General features: G+C 46.1%; 1 protein-coding gene across 2 annotated transcripts; it reads right to left on the reverse strand.

Moving 5' to 3' along the window:
• Positions 1–276: 276 nt before the first annotated feature.
• LOC108086288 (translation initiation factor IF-2, mitochondrial) lies at positions 277–2,882 on the reverse strand. Of its 2 annotated transcripts, none has more exons than XM_017183177.2 (5): positions 2,569–2,882; positions 2,346–2,466; positions 1,720–2,288; positions 1,247–1,666; positions 277–1,189 (listed from the first exon to the last, which is right to left on the reverse strand). In XM_017183177.2, exons 1-5 carry the CDS (start codon positions 2,677–2,679, stop codon positions 356–358), a joined length of 2,055 nt encoding a protein of 684 aa, XP_017038666.1. In that variant the 5' UTR covers positions 2,680–2,882; the 3' UTR covers positions 277–355. The 2 variants fall into 2 exon arrangements, with proteins under 2 accessions (XP_017038666.1, XP_017038667.1); XM_017183178.1 differs by having other exon boundaries at positions 2,346–2,455; positions 2,569–2,665.
• Between the last annotated feature and the right edge of the window lie 17,802 nt (positions 2,883–20,684).

Here is a 20,684-nt window from a genome sequence, read left to right on the forward strand (position 1 = left end):
CTAATTGGACTCCGCGGCGGAAGCCTCTTATCAGGAACTGTCGATATGGGGCTACGGACACTGCCTTGGGTTGGGTGAATTCCAATTAGCCTAGCGATGACCCATTTAGAGCAGCTTCCGTCTCTCGGACAGGGGCGCTTCTGCAGCAGCCGCTCCCGATCGCTCGTTATCGCCGCCCAGTTCCGCTGGCAGAGACTATCGGTATCCTAAACGCCTAAGCATGTGGGTGAAGGGTGGCTGCGCGGCAGTGGGATCAACAGGAAGTCCGATAGGGGATTGTTTTATATAAACAGTATATAATAGAAAACCACAGATTACAAGCGCGATAACAGGGATGAGTTTGTTGCTCGTACAACTAGAAACCTGGATCCCAGTCCGTTTGCTGCGCCTCCATGTTCGTGGTGTAGCATTGCAGAATGTCTCCGGCTTCTGGCATCACCTTAGTGTCTTTGAAGCGCAACCCACACTCTACGTCCTTCTTGATGGTGTCCACCTCGTTCTTCAGGTGGCGCATGGACTCCAGAGGTCCATTGTAGACCACTTCGCCATCGCGCAGCAGGCGGAACTTCTGGGCCTTCTTTAGAACTCCCTTGGTGCACCGACAACCGGCGACGGGAACTTCCTTGCGACCCTCGTTGATGAGGAAGTTCTGCAAGACATTGGCCTCGCCCAAGATCTCCTCCACCTCCACCGGCGGCAACTTGCTGCTCAGTTGCTCCTTCAGGTCGTCGATAAGCCGGTAGATGATATTGTAGCTGCGGATGTTCACCTCCTTGGCGGCCTTAATTTGCGGTGTCTCCACTGCGAAGGCGTATATGATGGCATCGAAGGCCTTGGCCAACTCTAGGTCGCCCTCAGTCACGTTTCCCACACCGTAGTGCACGATGTCCAGGCGACAGCTGTCGTTGCTACTGTACGTCTCCAATACGTCCAGTATCGCCTCCACGGAGCCGTGAACATCGCCCTTGATGATGACACTGACCCGCGGCTTGCCGTCATTTTCGTCAACTTGCTTGACCCTTTGGCCGCCGCGCATGCGGAAGCGACCTGCCAGTCGTCGAGCCTCCCGTTCCGCGCGGTACTTAGCTTGGTGTTCCTCCTCCTTTTTGCGGATCTCATCACTGCTAGACTCGATCTTCTCCTGCTGCGCCGAGTGCTCGCGGTACTTGAGAACGGCGTGAGCTTTTTTCTAAGAGAAAAAAGTGTGTTATTTGGCTGAATATGAAAAAATCTTATTTGTAATCACCTCTGTTTCCACCTCCAGTATGAGATCGCCAGCGAGCGGCAGTTCCCGCCATCCCAGAATTTCCACAGGCGTGCCTGGTGGAGCCTCGCTCAAGGGCTGGCCATTGTGATCGAATAGGCCTCGCACCTTGGCGTGCGCCAGGCCACTCAGCAGCACTGAACCTTTGCGCAGCGTGCCTCGCGAGACGATGGCTGTGGAGAGCTTGCCTCGTCGGGGGTCGGTCTTTGACTCCACCACAATGCCTTCAACCAGACCGGTGGGATCCGATTTGAGGCCCATCAGCGTGGCCTGCGTGCTCACCGCTTCAGCTAAAAGTTGCAGGTTGGTGCCCTTGAGAGCGGAGATCGGTATCACCTGGACATCGCCGCCATGCTCCTCGAGGGCAAGTCCCATTTGCGCCAGCTCTCGTTTGCTCTTCTCCTAAAAGGGGATTGTTAATTATGTTCTTCAAGGGAGCTACCCTTGGAACTCACAATATTGGCCTCTGGCTTATCGATCTTGTTGAGGGCCACGATAATAGGAACCTGAGCCTCCTTGGCCAGCTGGATGACCTCGCGTGTCTGCGCCATAACCCCATCCTCAGCGGCCACCACGAGGACAATGATATCAGTGGCCACAGCTCCTCGAGCTCTCATCGCGCTAAAGGCAGCGTGTCCAGGTGTGTCGAGAAAAGTCACCCGTTCGCCGTTTTCTAGGGTGACGGTGAAGGCGCCTATGTGCTGGGTAATCCCACCGGCCTCGCCGGCTGCCACATCTGCTCCTCGCACGGAGTCCAGTAGAGTGGTCTTGCCATGATCCACGTGGCCCATTACAGTGACCACAGGTGGACGTGGCTGCAGAAGCTCCGGAGGAGCAGGAGGTCTGGGTGCCACATCGCGCTCTTTTTGATCATCTTCGTTGCTAACTTCAGGTGTGGCCACCACCCGGGTTTTGGCACCTAGTTTCTTGGCTATTTCCTGGATTACCTTAAGATCTGCGAGCTTGGCAGCGGGCTCAATGTTGTCGGCGCCCTTCACATACAGCATGGCTTCTTGGACATCATCTATAAGATTTAATATTACAAATTTAATGGAGAAACTCCTGCATATCGAGTACTTACCCAGTGGCCTTTCCAGTTCCTTGGCCAATTGAGCCACGCTCATGTGCCTCCAGATATCCGAGGCTCCTCCTCCTGCTAATTGTGCCTTCTTAGGAGAGTACTCTATAATTCTGGGGGATTTCTAAATCAATTAGTGAGTGTGTCCTCTCGGTTTTAAAAGTTCACCGGCTTTTCCCGGCTTACAGTTTTAAGTGTATTGATGCTCAATGGCTTTAAAACCTACCTTCTCCTCGGCTGTTTTTCGGCGTTTCATGCGTGCGGCATTTACATGGAACGACACTCTACTGGATTGCAGGGTATTGGCCAGTCTACTTATACTGACGATTCGAAGCATTTTATGCGGCTTGATTACTACTTTTAATTGACTTTAACTTAAGTTATACAAATCGCGTAACCGCTGCAGCTGTTTAGGTGTCGAAAATATATCAAAATATCGATATATCGATGATATTTAAAAAAAATTGTTTCTGTATTTTTTGTCTGAATTATTACATATCTTCAAACGAGTAAACAGAGAATTTTGTGCTCCCAAACAACAAAACAAAGGACAATGTTTCCCAAGCAATTAAATGTACGACAACCATACTTTTGTATCAGGGATGGACAGTCAAACACCTGTTTGGCGGAGTTCACACTTAATGTAGGCTACATAGATGGCGTATTGCTGGTGATGTAGAATATGATGTAGAATTGGTTCACTGCGAAATTTGTTATAAAAGTTTGATGCATAGTTTAAGATTATGAAATTACCAACTTTTTAGAAGGGAACCATTTCGAAGCTGGTCATGCATAGCAAAACTTCAATACCATTAAAAATTGATCTTATAAATTAATTTAGGTGTCGCCTCCTTCTGTTTCCTTGAACCAAGCTCTAATAGAAACTTCACCACCAGGTGGCGTTAACTTACTTACAAAATGTAGTAATAATTTATATACATACGTAGATTACAAATCATTCTCCAAAAAAAAAAACCCACCAATTAAAAAATGCACCAATAGGTATGGAAATCTATATTCAATTACCGACCCTCGTTCTAAACCCCCTTTTTTCTTATGCTAGATCCTTCAGATGCTGCTTAGGAGTATAAGTATCTCATATATGACATTAAAGACAAATATTAAGTCCTCGGTAAGCTTAGGGCCCATTAAGTATTATTAATATTATATTAATAATCCCCTTAACTTTGTGTCCGCATCCTTTAAATTGGCCTTCTCAGTGGCTGCGTGAGCGTCAATCACTGCCATCGGGGCTCCGAACTCAAACCGCCAACTAGTTCGGGAGATAGGGATTCCGGCTCTCGAGCCCTTCTCGTGACTGACGCTGAATGCCACTTAATTCGGTTTTGAAGCGAGTTGCATGTCAAAATGATTGCTCTTCTGCAAACAGCGCATCTGTGTTTGAATTATGATGGAGCGCGCAAATATTCCAGATGCAAATATTTGCGCAAAACTACACACACGCATAGTCGGCAGTGACTTGAAGTGCATGGGGCTGCTGGCCAGGAGCTACGGCTACGGCTACAGTTACGGCTACGGCTACATATACGGAGAGGACCCTACAGGACTCGGAACTCTGGACTACTAATGGCAGAGCGTGCTACGTCGGCAGCGCCGAAGCACTTTTGAAAATGTGTAACCGGCACTGACTGACTTTCGCCAGCTGAGGACTCGATCCGGAATCGTTTGGCCGGAGCCAACATTTGCTGGTGGTGGTGGCGCTGGTGGTGGTGCTTCTGCCGCTGCTGCTGCGTTGCTGTTGCAGACATCCGCTGCCGGAAATACGCTTACAAGCGCAACCAGCACGTACAACGCGCTCCTTCCTACAGGGTGTCCTTTCCAGGACGAGTTCCTTCTAGGGGGTGGTTGGGAGGCACCTCCTCGTTGCTCGTCCTTCGCCCTTCGTCCCCGTCCATTGTCTGTTTACTTTGCAGCGCAAGAAGACGGCAGCGACGCAAAGAACTCAAACAAAATATAACTGTTGGAAGAAGCTGATGCAACGGCTCGGCGGAGGGAGCGAGGAGCGGGCAGCGGGCACAGAAAAAGTTTACAATTTATCTAGTAAAATGTAATTAGGATCCTGGGTGCAGGCGCCTCCGCACAGAGCCCATCCTTCCGTCAGGATTTAAGTGCGTGAAACTTTCGTTATGCCGGGCTTAAAGTTAAAGCTTGGGGGGTTTTAAGCTGTCTAAAGGAACATGGAGGTACAGAATTCATATTCTTGAAATATATAAAGAAAATATAAGTAATACGCCTTACTAATTCGTGGATACTAGGTAGAACATCACTTCTTTTATTTTTAGATCGTTTTGGACTTTCATTCCCCAAAAGATAAGTGATTAGCTGTTGGCAAAGAATAGTTGGCCACCTCGCCCAGCTAATCCATTTCGCATTAGAGCTGCACTAACCGACGTGTTTGCGCTGGTCGCATCTTAATTTTGCCGCCACAGCCGTACAAATCCGGTTATTTGCTGAGAAATTGATTTTTGTTAATTTCTCCACGACGAAAATGGCGCGCCTTTGCGAGGGGAGTTCTGTGGGTTTGCCCACCAACTTGCCGTGCTGCAATGGCAACTTTTCGGGCGGACTGCGCATAAGACATGCGCAAGAGCGACGGAGATACAGATACTCACGGGTGCACAGATACGCAGATACAGATACACACGCACGGATGCGGGCACAGATACAAGAGAGCGCTCACACACACATTTAAGTCGACGAGGCGGAGCAAAGTAAACAAACATGGCCGAAAATGTTTGTTGCTCATAATCCGATACAAGTGCAAATGCCAGCACACACACACACACACACACTCTTATTTGCTAAAAAGCATCGGAGTTTCCAACTGGCTAAGAAAGCACACATCATCTCATCTCGAGATGTGCGAACTTTTCGGCCAGGTGTTAATCACAGAAGCCATGTAATCGGCTTCAATAATTCAGCTGCTCGATCTTGGGCAATCGCAGAGGGGCTAAGTGCTTACTCAGGCGTTGCCAAATGATTCTCTCGAATTCGGCAGCAAATGGAATACAATTGGAAGCGAAAACAATCCGTTTCGCAATTTACTTAGCGCTGGAACTCATTTCGGATTAATCTGTAGATTAAACAAAGAGAGGATTCATTTTGCGTTTCCTAGGAAAACATTACCATTACTTATTATCGAAGCCAACAACAACCACCAATTTAATTTTGACTTTAATATGTAAGTAGTATATTTATATGTAAGTAAGTAAGTGAAGCTGAAAGACAATTATTTAATTCAGAAGTACAGCTCTTATCAGCTATGAAATTGAAGTCCATTTATCAAGCTATCATCAGTTCCTTTTCCGCTTGTTTACCTCGTTTGAAATTGATTTGAAGTCGGGACTTCAAGTGCCGAAAGTGCCAATCATTGCCCATTTATGAGCACTTCAAGTGAAATGGAATTTTTCGAAGCTCCTTTTTAATTGAAGAACATTGCAGCTAATTAGTTGAGGCGTTGAGGCCCCCCAAAGGGGGAATCTCCGATGAGGTGGCCTACCGAATCGACCCCGGCATATTTGAGCACTCGAGAGGGCCAAAACTTTTGGGACATCGCCGCACTTCAAAGCTGCGACCGGCCACTTGAGGGGGAAAAGTGTCTCCCGAGTTGCGAGCACTTGAGTGCACCTACCACAGCGTCGGCATCTCGGCTTTTTAGGGTTAAGCGGGGTCCTCCTCTCGATCGGCTGGGTTTTTTCTCCGTTCCTCGGTTTTTTGCCAGCCAACAGGTAATCATCGACGCAATGGCGGCTTTCAAATATAAGCAAAATATTGACAGAGCGGCAAACTCCAAGGCGAAAAGGCCCCGACATCAATTTCTGGCCATATACCCGCATACTATATATGCATATGCGATCCGTCGCGATATGACGTTGCCGATTCATCGGGCCAGGTATCGGGTGTACCTGCCTATAGCTACAGGTAATACGAGCACTCCGTCCGTTCGTTCGGTTTCACTGTTTACACACATTAGAGCCCAACATCCGTTGTAGCCGTTGTCGACTGTCGCATTCAAATGTTGTTTTTAGCCATTGAAGTGGTAAATTTCACCTGTGTGCGAGGTGGAACCTCGATGGCAGCGGCGGCGGCCCATAGACACGGCCACTTACAACAAATGCATTTTGGCCGGGGCGGCGGTCCGGCCTTTGATAGTGGACCACACACCGACTCTCTCATAAATGCGGCGACACTTGAGTTGATTGATTTCGAGATGCAAGCATCCGCGGGATGCAAAAAAAAAAAGAAAACGAAGGAGTGGAGTGGAGTGGAGTGGAGGGAAACATCCCAAAGGGAGGGAGGCTCGAAAATATTCCACTCTGGTGGTCCTCCTCCCAGAGCCGAGTTTGTATATCCTTCTATAACAGGGGTATATACTACTGAATTATATATTACTATAGTACGGCATTAAAGTATAGTATAGTAGCACAACATAAATAATAATGATTCCCATATCCACTTTTACAAAACAGAATTTAAAAGAATTGTATTGGTCTGTTTCTGTAGTAACTAGTATATCCTTTAATACCGGGTATCTTAAAGTCGTGGCCACTCAAGTTTGGCATTCCTTCTTGTTGTCGTTGTCATCAAGAGATCGCCATGGCTGTTAATTTGCTGGAGGAAGTTTCCATTTAGCACTTGGGCAAACAGTCTCTGGTTTCTGCAGTTGTCACCAGGCACAAGCACATTCCTGCTGCCAAAGTCCGGCCGGGTTCGCCATAAATACAAAATATCAAAAATATTATCGCCGGGGGTGGCAGAGCCTCATTGTTGCTTCTGTTTGCGGTTTGCTGCTGCTGCTGCTACTGCTGCTGTTGCCGCTGCTTCAAGTGCCATTGAGCTAAATTGTTTGTATGTCAATCAAAGATGAAAACGCGCAACGGAAAATGCGAAAATTAAACAGAGGGCGGTGGGTGGTTTCGGGTGGGCTTCGACGGCTCAACGTGGGTCATGCCACTTAAAGTTCATTGAGGTGACGCTTGTGGTTGGCGAAAAGGGGAACACAGGGCAGAATAATGCGGCACTACAACAAATTACTTTGCTACACGAAAATGTCAAAGTACACTCGCCGGTTTTTAGGTTACTTGGTGGGTTGTTGTGAAGGGGTGGCATAAACATAAGGCAGAATAATAAAGCAATAACAAAGGCAGCGAGCGTTACATGCGGCGGTAGTAACAATAACAACAGCGACCACACTTAATCAACCGGAGGCTGCTTGAAAACCTCTTTATCCCCGCACCAATAATGTTTTAACAAAATATTGATTTACTCGACTGGTTCTGCACAAAGGAGTGTGTGGCAGAGCGATTTAAAAACATGATTTTTATTCTGTTTACTGAAGATGTTTATGTTGAAGAACATCAGAATAAACTAGATAGTGAATGTGTTTACTTTTACATCGAAAAACAGGGAAAGCATTCAAGAATTATTTTCCAAGTTAAAGGTCTTTGTAGTCAAAATAATTGTTCCAAATTTCCCAAGTTTTGAGTTATCCAAATGTTCGTATGTTCACTTCGCACCAACTTCTGGAAACTGCAATCGTTTTAGTTACCCACCGATAAGTTTAGCTGGTCCTCCGTAATTTATGCTGTTCCCGACTTGACTAAACCATCAACAGCTTTCGACCCAACTCGCCTGTTTGTCCGTCCGCTTGTCCGTTTGTCCGCCAGTCCGTCCGTCCTTCGATGCTCCGGCGTGGCCCTTGTTGTTGGTTAAATTTACATTGAAATGCGAGACTCGAAGTAATTCGAAAGTTTGATTTTAATTTGTTTTCATTTCGCATTAGGTAGGGACGAGCATCCGTCTCTTTTCCCGTCGTACGTGTGTGTGAGTGGGCGTTGAGTACGGCCGTCTCTTTCTGTTTACACGCCCACTTTGCATCGCAAACTGAGTGACAAGATGGAAGAGCTGAGCTCGGTTTTGGGTCGGGGATATTGCTCCATTTGCGCGCCCTGCTGTCTCTCCTTTTCTCCATTTCTCCGGTCCCCAAAGACCCCTTTCTCCTCTGCCCTCCTCTCACTTTCTCGTTCCACGGGTGTTGGTAAACTTTTGCCTGATTTTGTGTGCTTTTAACAGTTTTAATCAAATAATTGCACATGTGCTAAATGTAAACATATTTGTTCGATTCCACTAACCAGACACGCCCCGAACAACAGACGACCTCTCGCTCTCGCTTTCGCCTTCGCCTTCTGAGGACGCCTGCAAATTGTGCAAAAATTGTTAAGCCATCCATCCATCCATCTATCCAGCCAGCCAGCCAGCCCCAGCCAGCCGAGTGGGTGGCTAGTGCACATTTGCAGCTCCAGTTGAAAAAGCGAAGCTCCCCAGGAATATTTGCAAATGCAAACGAAACAGGAGAAAGTTCAAACATACAAACAAATGAGCGTGCAAACAGCACCGAAGACATCGGCAGAAAGTAAGCAAAGAGCAAAGAGAGCAGAAAACAGAAAGCAGAAAGCCCCTCTGTCCGTCCGCCCACTCGAAGCTCGATGCCAATTCCCGACAGGATTGCAGGACGCGTGCCTGGCACATTTTTAATTTCCCATTCGGGCTGCGTTTTGGTCTAGCCATCTCTAAGCCCAAAGGATAATAGGTTGCAGCAGCCAGCAGGCAGCAGCCAGGATGGGTAAAAAACGCAGAGGCGAGGAGAAAACTTAAGCGCGTGCTTTTGTTTACACGATTCACGTGGCTCAGCGCCCGTCCGGGGATTAAATGCAACTTGAAAATATTAAAACATTTTGCGACAAGTTGGCAAATGAAAGCCCGCCCAATCATGTCAACAGCCAAGTGCTGCGAGGAGAGCGGGCTCCGGGCTCCGGGCTGCGGGCTGGGGGCTGCGGGCTTGGGGATCCGGAATCCGGAATCCAGGAACCAGGGACCAGGCAACGACACCAACAACAGGAAGGAATGATTTCTTGTGCCAATATTTTTCCAGAGCACACAATTTCGATTTGTCGAGTGCAACTTTGGCGCTCATCGTACTCATCATGGCTGGCGCTCAGCATTTGGCTCCAGCTCCATCTCCTGCCCTCCAGCCCTCCAGCCCCGCTCCTCGTGTCCTTCCCCCTTGCTCCTGCTGGTGCTCCACGCCACGTCCTTGACACCCAGTCGACAGTCAGAGTCGCAGTCGGTATTCGGCTGTGGATGTCTCCTGCACGAATGTCAACGGAGCTGCTGCTGCACAGGAAAAAAGTCCCTGCGATTGGAAATTTTTTGAAAATGAAACCTGATGAGGAAGGATTTGTAAGATTTAGGAACAGAAAAGTGCAAGGCTAAGCCACGTTTTAATAACTGATATAATTTGTAGCTTTAAGTCTAACTTGAATGAAATTGTTTAGGAAAGTGTTACTCCATGGTTGAATATTTTATTCTCAGTGGTGGTGCTGCTAAAAAATACGTTGGGTGGAACGTTCACATCCGCACACCCATTCACACACACATGGGTGTGCACAAACACAAGCACACTTACAGGAGTCTGGCTTGGAGTGTGTGTGTCTGTATGTGTCTGTGTATGAGGGAGGGAGGGGCTTGGTGGGGCTGCTACTCGCTTGCAAATCAAGTGAAATGTTTGCAAATAGAATTTGTCTGTGCTTGCTCGAGTGTTTGACTGAAATCTATATACACATATAGTTAGAGTGTGTGTGTGTGTGTGTGCCAGGATGCTCGCTCTCTTTCGCTCGATGTGTGTGTGTGTACATTATGATCAGTACAAATGTGAACATAACTGCACAAATATGTACATAGCAAGTCGCTCGCCGAGCCACCGAACCCGCCAACCCACCGAACCCAACAACCCACCGAAGCCACCGACCCACCAGCACCACCCACTCGGAAAAGCCAGGCAGGCGAGCCAAAGAGTCGTCAGCTTTTTATACTCGTATTTGTGCATATTTGACTGCGCTCTCTTCCAGGCATCCACGCATCAGCCATGCGCCCTGTTTGCCTTTCCCGGCGTAAGGATTAATTAGCGAGCAAGTGTGGCATAAAGCAAGGCAAAAAAAATATTTAAAGCAGCAGTAAGGCATACACAACATGAGGATACACAAAATTATCACTTCAATTGCCTTATTTGTCGAATAAAACTCAATTGTCATGACACCTTTTTTATTTGCTGCAAAACAAAATGTTTGTTCTCTGCAAATATGTATTATCTGTTGCATTTGATTCAAAAATCCCGAAATTTGTGATTAACGTTAGCTTACACTCATAATATGAGTCTCAGCAATCTGAATACGATTATCTACAACTATTTATTCCTCCAATCATAAATAAGCAGAGCTCATTCGATTTTGTTAGCTTTCACAGCTAAGGTTTATAATCCGAAATGACGCTGCAAAGATGCATCTCCTAAGTAACAAAGCACTCAAATAATATACTCATATGCATGATAATTAAGCTCCAGTCAGACTGGTGACATTATTGATATTTGTGGAAATTAGTATACTCTCTATAGGCACGACTTTGTCTCGTTTGTATTTGAATTCAATTAGATGTTATTGCTTTATTATCGGACCTGTTGTGGAAATTATTGTTTACCAGACCAATTAGTTTGTTTTCGAATGTCATTTTAAGTACACATGTTATACATATACCAAACTATTCGGTAAATCAATTTAGAATTACATGAGAGGTGTGTATTCAAATGATAACAAGCCATCCAGCTGGGAGATCAGTTAGAAATCGAATTTCTCTTAGTCCTTACAACAAATGTATTATTCAACCTTTATAAATTTATTATCAGTTTGACGAAGTAGTGCCTGATTTCCTTAAGTACCCATATACCTATAGAATGTGACCCCGTTTATCCACTTTTGGGCTGTAATTTGCACTGCTCTCCATTATCGCATCGACAACAAGATTATCGCCTGATTAACATTCCGTTTTCAAGTGCATTTGCCCCGTTTTCTGGCCGAGTTGCGTTGTCGTGGCCCGCCGTTCATTAGCACAGAAAATTATAATTTTTTGTCAACGCCGCTGCTGCTGATGCCGGTTAATTGTGCCCGACAATCTTGCAAAATATGCAAACGTTTGAATTTGACATGCACACACGAAACGGTTGGCAAATAGCCGAGCAGCCAGCATCCTCCGACGGTCGACTGAAAATTTACGGGGCTAAAAAAAAGAAGAAGGAAAGGAGGGCGGGGCAGAGGAAGGAAAGCGGCAGCGGCAACTGCACCTGCATGCAAATGCAAACAGAACGCAGCCTGCGACACAGTCGCCTCCCTTTTCGGAGCCCCTCATCCTGCTCTCCATTCGCCCGGTAACACGGAAAACAGAAAACTGAAAACTGAAAACTGAATACTGGAAACAGAAAACTGAAAACTGCAAACTGCAAACTGCATATTCCATGCAGCAGGGGCAAAGTAAAGGCAAAGGCAAAGGCAACCGAAACTGCATCGCCGGGATGCTGAAGATGCTGCCTCGCCTGGCGAATGACTTTGAAGTGGCAACGCATATAGGGCAGGGTGTTCTTAAAAATTCATTTCATTGTCCTGCATTGTCTGGCGAGCGGGGAGGGCAAATACAGCTTTCTGCAGCGGTCGCTGATGTTCCTGCAGCCGCCATCATTTCCGTTTTAGAGCTGGATAGCTGGCTGGCTGGCTGGATAGCTGGCTGGCGGCTGACTGGGTCCTCCTCGGTCCTTCGCTGCTCGGCAAAAAGATGCAAAGACAGCTAAGCAAACATCATCAGCACAAAGATGGCAGCGACAGGACGCAGGAGCAGAAGCTCTGTTTGCACAACGTACGACGGATATTGTGCCGATGTTTAGCAGTGGAAAGTAGTAGAGCCTCCGACACTCAGAGAAAAAGAGTAATACATAGTTAAGTATTTGTTCTACAGCTAGTAAACTTAACCTTCAACCGCCTTAAATAGAATTTTTGGAGTATACAGTATATAATATAATATTAATTTAGTATACTGCCAGTTCAGTTGGTTTTTTCTTCCAGTGCAAGGCCGCTGCAGCGGCAGTCAAGCATTTGGGCAAACACAGGAGAAGAGGCGCCGGCAAAAGGAAGCAGTGCCCGCGGCCATAATAAGCGTGACCAGGACAAGGAGCAGCAGCCAGCAAACCAGCAAACCAGTAACCAGTAACCAGCAACCAGGAGGAACAGCCGGAGCAAGAGGAGCAACCCGATGGTCAGAGTCGCTGGCCTGCAGCGGATTCCGGAGCTAGGCCTAACCCTAACACAATTTGAGGCAGCCCTAAGACGACAAGCGGCCAGAGAGGCCGTGACAAGTGCAGCAGCAAATAGCCGCAGGATGTCGTTGGCATAGTCACGAGGAGGAGAAGGAGGAGGAGGAGAAGCAGGATCAGAAGGACCTGAATCCTGTGCTGCAGCTGTCCAAATCACGCCGAAAAAAATCCGTCACAATTACAATAAAAAGGAGGCACAAAAAACTGTCATTCGACTTCAACAATTTATAAATATTTAGCTTGGAGAAGAGATGGAAAAACAGAAGAGGGAAAGGAAACGACGTGCTAGGGAAACGAAAACCAAAACGAATTTATCATTGTTGTGCCATTTTGGCTCATAAATTTCACCTTTTGCCAAATGAGGATGGGAACAGGACATTACCCCGCCCTCCCCTAATGGGCCGTGCAATGTGTCTTGATGCAATGGACTGGCATCCTTTTAGGATCTCCCGCTGGGCCATACAAATCGCATTACACGACTTTTTGACTCTCGCATTCGACTCTAATTACCCGGTAGTTGATTGTGTCCAGGCCGCTCTTTGTGTGCCAGAAAGGATCCAGGATAGGGGCGTTATCTGTTTGTTGTCCTGTGCGGAACATCTCCCCTCGTTTGTAGCCAATTTGTCAGCACGGCCATGGCTGATTCTGGAGAAGAAAGCGACTTTCACACGCCGCAAACCTCCGTCAAGTCGAAGGTCATTTGGGGTCGATCCATCCCCATTCCCCTGCCATTGCCACCTTCATCTCAGCGGCTCAGCGCACAGCGTGTATAATTAAAAGAAACGACGCATCGTTAGGAGCCTTATCACCATTTGGAAGATAATGCTAAATTCAATTCTATTGTCCCCACCAGAAACAACTGTGCGGCTTGTTCAAATATTGTATTGAAAGAGTGCTAAATGAAAAATAAGTATCTCTGTTTCAGCTAGGCAAATAGAACGCCTCGAAATTGAATAGAAATAAAGGCGATGTTTTCATCGAATATTAGGGAACATTAAATGCTCTAAATAGGCGGGGTTCTTTCACCCTTGCACTATCTTTCTTTAATTATATGTAAAGCTTAAACCCGTAACTAAACTGAATTTGCTTGTATGAGATGTGGAACCATAATATCTACAGCTTTAAAACTACCAAATGATTTTGACTTTCCATTTAGTGGAATAATACTTCCTGATTTTCCGGATAGAAGTGGATGACAATTTGCCATTACCCTCGATTAGAGTAAATAGGTCTTGATATTCTCCGGCGATGCTGTCGCCGGTCTGGCGGTTCATCATGTTTCTAACTTTCCAAACAGCTTTCATTATCGCTGTCGGAGTTGTGACTGTCGTTGTCGCCTGCTATTTGCACAGTTGCTGCATTGTCAGATCCAGCAAAAATTCCAAATAAATGGGAAAAATACAAACGGCCAGAAATGAGGAAAAATAATACACAAAAATAACATGCCGTGTTAGGTCAACAGGGTCTGGCATTCGTTCCAATTTCAAGCCTATCAATACGACGAATGGTGTTTGCACAGCCCCAGAATCGTAACAATTTTGTAACGATCTTGGCCGTATCTTGACTCGCGTCAAAACACACGTCAAATGTTTGCACACCCCCTCGAAAGATCGGAAACAATGCGGAGACAAGCCCAAAACTAAGGTAAGGAAAAGGCCCGGGGAAAACGTCTGCTTCCGCACATTCCCAACAAAAGTGGCCTTTATCTGTTGGTAGTACCAGGTAGTACTGGCAGCCTTTCAACCTGTCAGCCTCAGCATAACACAACAGACCGATGGGCACGACATTGTCATGGTCCACACAAAACACATCCGGCCGAATGACAAATCTCGTTGCCATACACAGCATATTGTACTTCTGCGGAGAAAAATTCCCCAATTTGCCCGTCATTATTACGAAATCCAGTTGGCTTCCGTTCGTCCGAGGGCAGAAGATCACCTCACGTCCCATGGCTCCACCGTTCCCATCCGAAATACAGTAGCGGATGCTGTATGCAAATGTCCTCCATTCAGTCCAAGTGCCGCCAAAGAGGCGTCGGCGCTTTAGCATGCAGCTCCAGTGGCGGAGGAGGAGTCGAAGGGGAGAGAAAGGGGCTTGGCCAAGTGCTGCTCGGCATGGCTAATGAGCCAGTCATAAAGTTGGCCACCTAATTGGGGCCAAGTGTAGAGGCGGGCTGATTGAGAGGCAAACATTTTGAAATTGAAACTTTTCCAGTCCAAGAAATTTGAATTAGAACAAGATATACCTGGAGATATAAAAAGAAAAAAATTCATGCATCTCATAATAGAGAATATTTTGTAGATAATGGTGTGTTCGATTTTTCAGGCACATAAAAAATAAAGTTGACTGCATCCAATTATATTTTTAATAATTATGTACCAGCGGTAATCCCCCGCTTCCTGGCACTTATGAAGCTTTAATTTGGCAATCGCTCATGGCGCAGGCCGGTTTTTGTTGGCTTTGACCAAAATGTTGATTCATTTTGTTGCCAAAAGTCATTGAGGCGGCTTAATGCCTCATATAACGGTTGATCGCGCGTATTGATTGCTTCTCTTTCGGCCGATGCATTGTTTGGATTGACTGCGGCTGGTGCTATTGGACTTGATATTTGCATTTGTAATAATTTTTAAAATTAATTACATAAATATCTTCCAAATCTGAAAAATAAATTTTATAATAATTCATTTATCGCCATGCACTTTAAAGTGTGTGCTGTGCACACGCGGCCGCACACACTGCTGCCAATATTAAACATTAAATGGCCAGTGCCAACAACATTAACGTCCATTATTTGCCTGTTCGGCGGACGGTTGGGCGGACTGGCAGCCCGATGTGGCCGCATGAGCCTCCAATTAGCAATAACTGTAAATGTGGAATTTGCACAGGCATAAAAAGCCTTTAGCCGCCATTTTTCATTTGTCAATTGTCGGCAAATAGAGCAGCCCAACGGCAGTAGCGACCCAAACTTCATTTTGCATTTACTTTCCATTTGCCATGACTTTAAGATCTGGCCAAAACAAATCTATTTAAAGTTGCCGGCCGCTTGGAGTGCCGAAATACACGTTCACATGTAAAATTCCATCAAAAATCGCGGTTTTGGCTCAAATGAAAACTCCTAACGAAAATTAAGTTTGCCCTCGTGGTTTTAAAAAGCCACAAGCAACACGTAAAATCCAAGCAGGATCAGGGATACTCTTGTCCAACGGCTTAAATTCCTTTTATTTTTCTTTGCAGAAGCAACCCCTCGTTTCATTTTCTCTAATCCTTAACCGTACCAAACGAATCAAATTGATGTTCCGCTGGTTTTCAGCTCAGATTTTAATATCTAAATTTGGCTGGTGGGTTCCTTACCCCTCATTATTTTTGCTTTATTTTCCATGACGGATTTCTGGAACCCAAAAACCTTTCGGCAGGGAATTCGCAACAGCATCCGCAACAACCTCCTTTCAGCGCTTCCCCCATCCAGTTACCACTTTTTGTATTGTACTTGCCGAGCAAATATTGTGCCGCTGTCGACTGGCGTGTTGCTTCGAAAATCAAATTCCAATTGCAACGCTGCGTATACGCAACGCAATTTTTGCACAGCCAGGTTGTTGGCCCTCTTCCATCTCAGCCACCATCTTCATTCCGCCTGCAATTCGCTCTATTTGCCTTCACAATTTCGGTTGTTTGTTGTAGCCCCGGCTGGAGTTGCTGTTTGTTGTTTTTTATGGGGGGGGCGAAATTGTAACGTCCTCATTTTTCGCCATCCCCCGAAAGGCGCCCGCCCGTGGGTCTATATAAGTTGTGTATATATAAATTTTCATTATAGACTGGAGGGCATGGACACCTCTGCCGGCGATTAGTCAGTGGAACGGTCTCGACATTTATTCATTTATTTGTCCTGTTGCAGTAATCAGCCGACAGCGTTGAGCAACCAGCTCGTATTTGCCTTGGCACAAATCCTGGTTCCAGCCATTTGACTGCTCTCTGGCAATATTTGTTTAATTTGCAAGCCCTTCGCTTTCCAGTTAATAAAAATGACAATGAAGCTATTTTGCACGGGGCTCCGAAGTGGGGGCGCAATGCAATTTTTTGCAATTGCTGTTTGTGCACCGACTGCGCCCCACGTTTGTCATCAATTTTGGTTTGTGAATTTTTTAAAATGCTAAATTGCCTTGGCCATTGTTGTGTTTAGTGAGCGATAACCAGGCGGTCGGCGGAATGCCGTCAAACTAATACAAAAAGCGTCGAGCAGCCGAAAAAGGCCGGTGAATGTGAAAAAAAATGGGGGAATAACACACTAAACTACACACACTCGCATTCCTAGCCATTCGAGTGTGAGTTTTTTGGTTAAATATTTTATAATTAAAAAGCTAACACCGACTAACACCGTGCGAGGTGTGTGTGCAAACAATAAACAAACAAAATCCTTTTCAAATATTTACCGTTGGCATATAGCAAACGTTGACGGCGACAGCGACGTTGACGTTGACGCTGACGCCGAAGCTGACCCCTTTTGCCCCTCTGCCCCTCAGCAGCTTTTGCACCTCCACCCCTGGCTAAATTTAAAATTTCTATTTAATTCCATTTTGCGGCGCTCGAAGGAAAGTGACAAAAAGAGGCCATGGACTCCGCGGGAGTGTTTGTGCGCCTCTGGGTCATTTAATTTTGCATAGTAATTTATTTAAAGCAAAACGAATATTTTATTGTGCTTTATGTTTTAATTTTTTAGCACGCCGCTGCCGAAACAATGGCCATCATGCCCGTAGTCTATTGGCATTTCAATTGCATTGCTTTTTGCTCCATTTGTTTTCGTGTTGCCGCTGTGTGTGTGCTCGTCTATCCTTTATTTATAACTTTAGCCAGGACATTCACACACACACACATACACTTCCGCCTGATGCTTGGGTGTGCGAGAGGAAGTTGCCAGCGCGGCAAAATCCTGCGCATGTGTCACATTTTATCGCAAATTTTCACTGCGTGATGAATATTAAAAAAGAAGTTTCAAAGCCGAACCCAAAAGAGAAGGAATTCTATATGTATGCAGGGAATATGTCAAGGATTAAGGCAGGAAGAAATACTGGTGCTCTAACTTGAAGAATACACAAAGCCAGAACTTCTCGGAAATTACTTAAAGTACCTTTAAAATTGAAACAAAAATAAGAAGCGAACATCTAGTTAAAAGATTTGATAACATCTATACTAATAATACTCCTTTTATTTCATAGTTGAATCAAAATATGTCGGCTTACTGTATCCCAACGTTATTGCTTATGTGATTTTCCAATTATGCTCTTATTCAACTTTCCAATTATGCTCCAATGGTTTTCGAACCCAAAACAACTCGGTTCGTTTGCTTGTAGCGCACATGGGGCTGGTGAAATTCTAATAATTTTTGCGCACTCCAGGCACAAACCGAATCCATCATAAATCTCGGCCCGGCTCGATGACAATGCATCATCCGTGTGCAAACAGAATGCTAAATCTCTTATAATATCCTTTATGTCCAGGATGCGCCATATGCGTGTGTAGGCTAAGGCAAGAGCACACATTCATTGGTGAGTGTGTGTGTGAGTGTGTATGGGAGTGTGTGTGAATAGCACAGATGAGTGTGGAACGAATTTCGTTTTAAACTTCGATATTAAATTCCGGCAAAAACAGGAAGCAAACTGGGGCTTTAAGCGGAATTGGAATAGAGGAAAGTGGCAAACGTCTCTGTTCTGTGTTTGACTCCCAGTGTGTATCTACAAGATACAATAACTTGGTCCACTAGTGCCCCCTTCAAAGTAGCCGAAAAGTACCGACAAAGTATGTGCAAACAGGAGGCCAAAAAAGGAGAGCGCATAAAACAAATGAAACTCTTGTAGCAGCAGCAGCCGAGAAAAGCACAAGAAAATTTCAAGAAAAATATTAAGACAACAACAACGAAGGAGGCAGCGAGCAGCCGGAAAATGCTCGAGTGTCTGCTTAGAGTGGGTGGCAAATCGGGCGATGGAAACACTGCGGAGGTGAGTAGCTGACTGTCAGCCATTTGTAATAGTTGCCAGGATGCTTCCTGTTTGGCAGCCAGGCATCCTGCTCGGGGCCCTCCCATCCTCCCATTCTCTCTTCCCCTCCCAATGAATCCTGGCAGACGGCAATAAAATGATATAAAAGTAAAAATCAAAAGTAAAGCAAAGGGCCGGGGGAGATACAAAAAGGGAGCCAGTTCTTGATCTGGTTGCTGTAGCTGTAGCTGCTGCTGCGGGCGATTTCACGTAGTCGAATCAATTCAAAACAACTGCGAATGCAATTTAATAAAATCCGTGCACGGGCGAAATTCTTTCCAAGACGAAAGGAGTGGTGCGAGTGAAATCCGGGTGGTTGGGTTGGATTGCTGCTGCTGGTGGTGGTGGTGGTGGTGGTGGGTCGCATTCGCCTGGGTTGGCTGAAGCTGAAAGTCCGGGGAACCAACGGCAAGGAGTAAAGCCAGCCCAGCGCAAAACAATAAAGCGAGCTTGTGTACACAAGGGATATGCTCCTGTCTTTCAGCACACACACACACTCGCACATACACACATGAGTCCTGGTGAACAACAGTCGCCATATTGGCAGTCCTCGGTTGCTTTCTTTGTTTGCCGAGCGTTGTTAATTTGGCAATACCCGCTTTCAATTATCTTATAAATATGAAAATGCAGCAGCAAACGCTGCAGGCAACACCCCAACTTCCGCCAACATCCGGCCGAATCGTAATGAAAAACGTTTCATTTTTCATTAAGAATATACAAAGACCACTGCGCTGTGTGCCGTTCAGATCAATCAAAGAATCATGACGTACACTCCTTGTCCAGACTGTTTGGCCAAGGACCAAGACGCATGAAAGTGGCAAAAGTCAGCGGGTTTCGCGTACGTGCCACCAGCTACATTTCCCATTCCCCGCATGTTGCCCGTACGCCGTCGTGACGCAATTGCGGGCATTACCTGGGCGGATTGGGAAACGCGGCTCACGCACCTCTACTTCTAGTAAAAATAAAACACGCCGGACGACGGATGACGGATGACGGACTAGGCGAGGTCGCCACTCCGTTGCGCATCTCTGGCAATGCGCAAATATGTGCTCACCAACAGCAGCAACATCCAACAACAGCAACAGCAACAACAGCAGCAGCAATAGCAGCAACGATCGTCGCAGCGACACTATTTCAATTAGCAACTGCAATGCACGCGCTAAAATATGCAAAGTGCCTGCCACTCATGCCAATACCGATCGATCCTCCTCCTTCTGCTCTCCCCCTTCCTTCCCCCGGAATTCCCCATATGGCGATCCATCGAGCACTTGACCCCGCCATTTGCGATGTTGTTGCTGGCACACTTTGCACCGCAGATTGCTTATTGGGCGTGTACCTCCGCCGGGTAAATATTTGACGCGAAATACCGCGAAATGGCCAGGCATACCCAGTACATCCGATACAACCGATACCAGATACAATATACCAGATACTCCAGCTTTTGCCGGGGAGCAGCCGTGCGAGGCTGCGGCGCTCCTGCAAAATCTTGGGCAATCCACGGAGCATGCGCGGCGATCTGGTCAATTATCGCTTGTGTTTGCCTACGGAATACCACAAACTGGATTTGGATACTATTTCTTGCTCAAGATCGGGAGTAGACGTCAGACTAGCGAAGTATAGTCCACTCAACGATATATTAGGCCTATTTACCTTGACCGAAAAGCATTTGCTTGTACAAAACCCGTCCTGTCCAAAAAAAGAAATCATTAAAAGCGGATCAATTTAATTGCCACGAATTGCAGTTACCCAGTACTCACTTTCAGTGCTATATCATGTATTTGGCATAATTTAAGGGGAGTAGGGGTTGTAAGCTTATTAACCTTTAGAAGAAAGCATCTTCATTTGTTTAAGATATTTAAATCTCGGACATCCGAAATACAACATACCCTTTTACTCCACGATTACTGTTTGTAAAAACAGAAAAAAACTCTATCCACCATTTAGAGTCAACCGAGCGCGGCATTTTTGTAGTACGAGTACCTCGTACTCGTTTCAAACACTCATTATAGATCCGAGATGTGCTTGTTTGCGGTGATAATGACGCTCGAAGAGCGAAGAGACCAGACCCACCAGTCGATTCAACGTTAATCACGACTTTTA

This window comes from Drosophila ficusphila, unplaced genomic scaffold (assembly GCF_018152265.1).
Source record: "Drosophila ficusphila isolate 14025-0441.05 unplaced genomic scaffold, ASM1815226v1 contig_791, whole genome shotgun sequence".
Lineage (NCBI taxonomy): Eukaryota > Metazoa > Arthropoda > Insecta > Diptera > Drosophilidae > Drosophila > Drosophila ficusphila.